Source organism: Prunus avium, chromosome 1, assembly GCF_965620075.1.
Source record: "Prunus avium chromosome 1, drPruAviu1.hap1.1, whole genome shotgun sequence".
Lineage (NCBI taxonomy): Eukaryota > Viridiplantae > Streptophyta > Magnoliopsida > Rosales > Rosaceae > Prunus > Prunus avium.
Window position 1 is genome coordinate 18,453,166 of NC_142284.1, and position 5,742 is coordinate 18,458,907.

A 5,742-nucleotide genomic window follows, 5' to 3' on the forward strand; every position below is an offset into this window, starting at 1 on the left:
AGAGAGAGAGAGTAGGACTAGGAAGGGGGCGTTCTATTATCAACCCTCAATTTGCCGACTACACCCCGTTCTATACGAAAATTCTATACCGACCCTTTATTTGCAGACTACACCCCATCAAGGCGGGCACATCCAGTTCGATTTGGTTTCCTCTCGGATTGGAATGGAAACTGGAACTTACAGTCTAGTTCGGTTCAATTTTTATATAAAGTGTCTATAAGTTGGGATTTTAAAAGACTATTTTGGGATGAATAAGTCTTGTGGTATTCAATTAAGACTTTAAAATAATCTAAACAAGTCTTGTGGTATTCCATTAAGACTATTAGGATGTTTAAATGAGGGTGTCGAAATTTAGTAGTATTCAATCAAGACTTTAAACAAGTAACAAAAAGTTTTATGGTATTCAAAAACTTGCTAATTTCGACGGATTGTTTTAAATGTGAGATTGTGTGAGATTTTTTAATGGAATGTATAAATACCAAGCCTATCTCAAATCCCACCCTAACCCATCGGATTTTTCATGTGGGATTTTCTCTCTCTCTCTCTCTCTCTCTCTCTCTCTCTCTCTCTCTCTCTCTCTCTCTCTCTCTCTCTCTCTCTCTACCTGCTGAAGAAGATGAACAACAAAGCAAGCAGCAAGCCCAAGCCGAGCTTTTCCCAGACACTCACCAACTTCAGATGCTAAAAATAACAACCGGGAATTGTTAAACTCCTTGGCGCCAAGCCAAAGCACATGTTTCCCCGCCAAGAAACCCAAAAAACCCAATATTCAAACAAAAATTAGAAACAGAAAAGTGCAAGCAGACATTTAACCCAAAAATCTGGCATGGTAGGTGTTTGTGATTATGTCCCAATGACCCACTTTGTATTTTGAATAGTGCTTCCTTTTTGGTTGTGTTCGATCATGAATTATGAAAAGAGAGCAAATGTACTTTTGGAATGTAATTAATAGGTGCATTCTTTGCTCTGTGTCTAGTAGAGAAAGCAACATAGAAATCTATTTCAGTTAGCTTTGCTACTAGTGAACCTACAGGCTGCAGCTACCTAGGTTGCTTTGTATGTATCTTATGCATGCTCAACCAATTTCAAGGCAAGCTATCATTATTTGACGGTTTCTTGATGTTGCATGTTATTGTTCAAATCAAATGGTGATTGTATGGGGTTTGGAGGAAGGAATGAAAAATAGAAAACACAATGACTAGGAAAAGGGTGATGATAAATTAAAAAAAAATATGAATAACGAATGGTTTCTGGATATACAACTTGGCTAGATGGCTTGCAGTTTGCCAACTTGGTTAGTAAGTCGTCCTATAAGTCAAATATATGAGGGCGCATGTGATGTTATTGTTGACCTTTCTACACATACCAATAAGGCTTCAAACCTATCTTTCTTCTCAAATGCAAGTTTTTAGTAAAATAAAATGAAACTAATGAAATAAACAGCTGCTTGCACATGAGATCTGCACTGGACTAGCCGAAGGAATCAACAAATTGCTCATCATCCAACTAAGTTGGTTGGTTAGCATCATAAAAGTAAAAAATCCATGTGGTCCTTTCAAATCTTATAAATTCTTATGATATAAATCTTTTAAAATCCAAACGTAAAAAATCCTGATTATAAAAATCTTTAAGGCATTACATTCCTAAATAGTCTTTTAAAATCCACATGACTTATTTATCCATAAATAGTCTTTTATAATTTCAATTGAATACACCCCCCTAAACTGAACCTATGCGATTCCAGTTCAGTTTGGTCAGCTTTCTGGTTTGGAAAGAAAAATATAAAGATGTGAAGAAGAATGAAATATGATGTACAGAAAAATAGAAAGAAGAGAAAAATATGTACAATGGATAAAATAAGAGAGAAAGAGGTGAAGAGATAAAAATGAAGAGAAATAAAAAGAAATAGGTGGAAAAAGAGAGAAAGACGGAAGCGCAACAAGAACGGATATTGTTCACTTAAAAGAAAAAGAAATTGGGTTGTAGTTATTTAGATGGGTATAAATTGGAACTAAACCATTCGGTTGGGTTAAAATATCTATATATTACTTGGAGTTAATAATATTTTTTAATATTAATTAGGCTTACTAATAATTTTGGATATAAATGAATAAGTAAACTTAACATAATCGGTTTGGTTCGGTTTATATCAATTTTTCCAAGACAAGAATTGGGACAAGAATTGATCCAAAGGGGTCCAATTCAGTTTTTGAGCCTTGATTGACTTTTTTGGTCAACATTGTTTTTTGCCTTTTTTTAAATGACTTTATTGGGCAACTTAGTTCGGCTCGATTCACCGATTCATCGATTTAAATGCCCACTTGTGCCATCAATTGTGAATTATATTGTGTACTCGATCTCGATCATCTACATTTAGCATCCACGACCTTACACGCATTTACAATAATGTTAACCAATAGACTAATATAATGAATTTTCCTTTAATCAATCCACATCAATAGAGTTGTATTAACTTGAAGTTCAACATTTACACTTTATATCATTATCACTTATCTATTCCAGTATCTTCCCTCTTCTCTCAAAATCACAACATTAAACAATTTATTGAACAATTAACCCAACAAACTCAACCTCACTTGAAATCACACATAAATACTACATATCCATATAGAAAAATCAAAACAACAAGAAAGTTGATGCAAATGAGTTCTGAAGATAATAATGTAGCTTTGATTTACTGCTATGGACAATTTGGATTAGAGGGTATGGTGGCTGAGGAAGTTATTATTTTTTTTTTTTAGTCGGATCAAAAAATAAAATTTGTTGAGCATTTTGGATTAGGTTTGTTGATTGTTTGTGGGTGTTTTTTTTTTTGGGTCAAAATCAACCACTTCATTAAAGGGAGACACTGCAACCACACAAAACATCACAGTTGTACATAAAAGACCCACATATGTACTGCCATGACCAAATTCTCCTCAAAACATAGAAACAAAACAACACAAGGACAACTTCAAAATTCACCAACTCCATCAAGCCACTAGAAAGGCACGCAACAACTGCAAGACTAAGGGATATCACAACCTGAAGCTCAAATGACCAACAACAAGATAGTGGAAGAAAGTGGTGCAAGCACAAGAGCGAGAGAGAAAATGCAATGCGGCATTAGAGTTCTTAGAGAGAAAAGAGAGAGAAAGTGCAAGATAGGAGTTCTTTAGCCTAACAACCCTTTCACTTAGAAAGCCTAGCTATTAAGTTATCAAATTTAGGTCATTGTTTGTGGTTTGATTTAATTTGTTTGGTGTAATTGATTTTAAGCCCAAACTCTGAAAACATTCATTGAGTTAATTACACCTAAGATCATGATCAACAACAATAATCATAGCTTGCAAGACCAAAGGTGATGGAATGAAGTGCAAAGATGGGTTGTTATAAAAGTGGAGAAGGTTAACATAAGCCAAAATGTGTTGTAAAGAAAGTGGTGGAGCCCACATAAAGAAAAGAAGAAAATAATATTCAAAAGGCAAATAATGTTACCAGACGTAGGAGGAAATACAAAGGCTTCTCAAGCCTTCCTTGCTTAACTATAAAAGGGAGGCTAGTTCCTTATTTGGAACGCAAGCCGAAAAGTAGAGAGAAGAAGTGAGAAGTGAAAACACACTGAGTTGAGAGAAGAAAAGAGAGTGAGAAATCTGAGAGTTACTGAGTTCTATCTGAGAGGAAATTCCGTCAGTGTAAAAACCACAAGAGCAACTATAATTTCACTCCCACTATTCAATGGTACTTTTCATACTTTGATTACTTTTAATAACACGTTATCAGCACGATAGTCTCTTCTCTTTACTTCTAAATTTTCCTAGCTCAACACTGTATGGTTATTTCTCTGTCTCCTCTCTGTCATATGTCTGCTCTCACTTTTACTACTACGACAACATGCAAACTTTCTTTTTTGTATTCTCACAATTTTTATGTTGTTTCATCCATGTTTGTTTAATTTATTTTTTTGTACTGTAATTTGGAATTGTGCAGTTTTATACCCCATTCTGTTATTTTATGGTGATGTAGTTTCATTGCCCATCACGTTGTAACACATATTATTGTAATATAAATGATGGTGTGATCTTAAAACCCATTTTATTATATCTTGAATAGTGGCGTAGATATATTGCCCACAATATATAATATGTCATATACTTCATATATATTAGGTGGTGGTTTTATCCCCATATTTACTTTATTTACTATATGGTGTAGGTTTATTACCCATACAACAGTGTTTATTTAAAAGTGTGGCGCGGGTTTATCGTCCACACAATTGTCTTTAACATTTACTTTATTTACTGTATGGTGTAGGTTTATTACCCATACAACAGTATTTATTTAAAAGTGTGGCGCGGGTTTATTGTCCACACAACTGCCTTTACTTTTTATTTAAAAGTATGGAGTAGAATTAGTACCCATACCAGCACATTTACTTTTATTTAAAGTATGGTGCAAGTTTATCGTCCATACTAGCAATTTATTTATAGCACTTTATTTTTATGAAAGAAATTATCAGTTAATATACATGAACAATTAAAGGACCAAAAGTCCCTGTTAAGAAATGGCTTAATGTCCTAGATCTCGAACCTGAAGTTTCGGGTAAAATATGCAAGATATTTTTGGCCTCAAGTTCAAAAATATATTAAGCCCGAAGATTATTGCAAACACTGATACATCTCATTTTATTTTGAAGATGGCAAACTTGGCAAAACTGGAATTTGTTGCCCCTGGACATATTTGGGAATAACTATCTATCATGGGTTCTAGATGCCAAGATTTATCTGTGTGCCAATAACCTTGGAAAAACAATTGTAAATGGAAGTGATGCATCACCTAAAGAAAATGCAAAGGCTATGATTTTTCTTCGCCATCACATTCATGAAGCGTTGAAAAACTAATACATGGCGGTTGATGACCTATTGGTTCAGTGGAAAGCCTTATGTGAAAGATACAATCACCAAAAGACGGCGATCCTCCCAAGAGCCAGATATAAGTGGACACACTTGAGATTCCAAGATTTCAAGTCAGTGTCTGAGTACAACTTAGCAATGCACAGAATCACCTCCCTAATGAAATTATGTGGTGAAAGTATCTCTGAGGAGGATATGCTCGAGAAAACTCTCAGTATCTTTCATGCCTCAAATGTACTCATGCAGCAGCAATATAGGCATAGTGGTTTTACGAAGCACTCAGAATTGGTATCTTGCCTTTTATTGGCTGAGCAAAACAATGAGCTTTTATTGAAAAATCACCAATCTTGCCCAACAGGCTCAGCACCATTTCCTGAAGTAAATGCTGCATCTCGAGAAGTGAATGCCGCCTCATCTCGTGGTAGTACCCACAGACGTGGGCTAGGGCGTGGTCGCTAGCAAGGGAATAGAAAAAATCGTGGTGCCCATTCATACGGCTTAAGTCCAAGGAGCAATCCATCCACGAGCGGCAAAAAAGCATCCCGGAATAAGGGGAAAGAGTAGACAAGCCATGTGCCTAGAAATGTTGAAGGCGCTTGTCACAAATGTGGCGCAAAGGGACATTGGGCGTGTACATGCCGTACGCCGAAGCATTTGGCGGATCTTTATCAATCTTCATTTAAGGGTAGGAAAGTGAAGACAAATTATATTGATCATGCTGTACCAGATCCACTAGCAACAGATTGCTTATTGGAAATATCCCGTCAGTTAGACATGACGCATCTGGATGTTTCCGATTTTGTTATTGAAAGAGAGAATGAAGTTTATG

General features: G+C 35.6%; 1 protein-coding gene across 1 annotated transcript; it reads left to right on the top strand.

Moving 5' to 3' along the window:
• The first annotated feature begins 4,904 nt into the window (after nucleotides 1-4,904).
• LOC110760045 (uncharacterized) lies at nucleotides 4,905-5,372 on the top strand. The gene has a single exon (XM_021962222.2). The coding sequence runs from the start codon at nucleotides 4,905-4,907 to the stop codon at nucleotides 5,370-5,372; it is 468 nt and encodes a 155-aa protein (XP_021817914.2).
• The last annotated feature ends 370 nt before the right edge of the window (nucleotides 5,373-5,742 follow it).

Bases quoted from the DNA above. Each gene is read 5' to 3' on its own strand.
- LOC110760045 (XM_021962222.2), top strand. From the start codon at position 4,905: ATGGCGGTTGATGACCTATTGGTTCAGTGGAAAGCCTTATGTGAAAGA.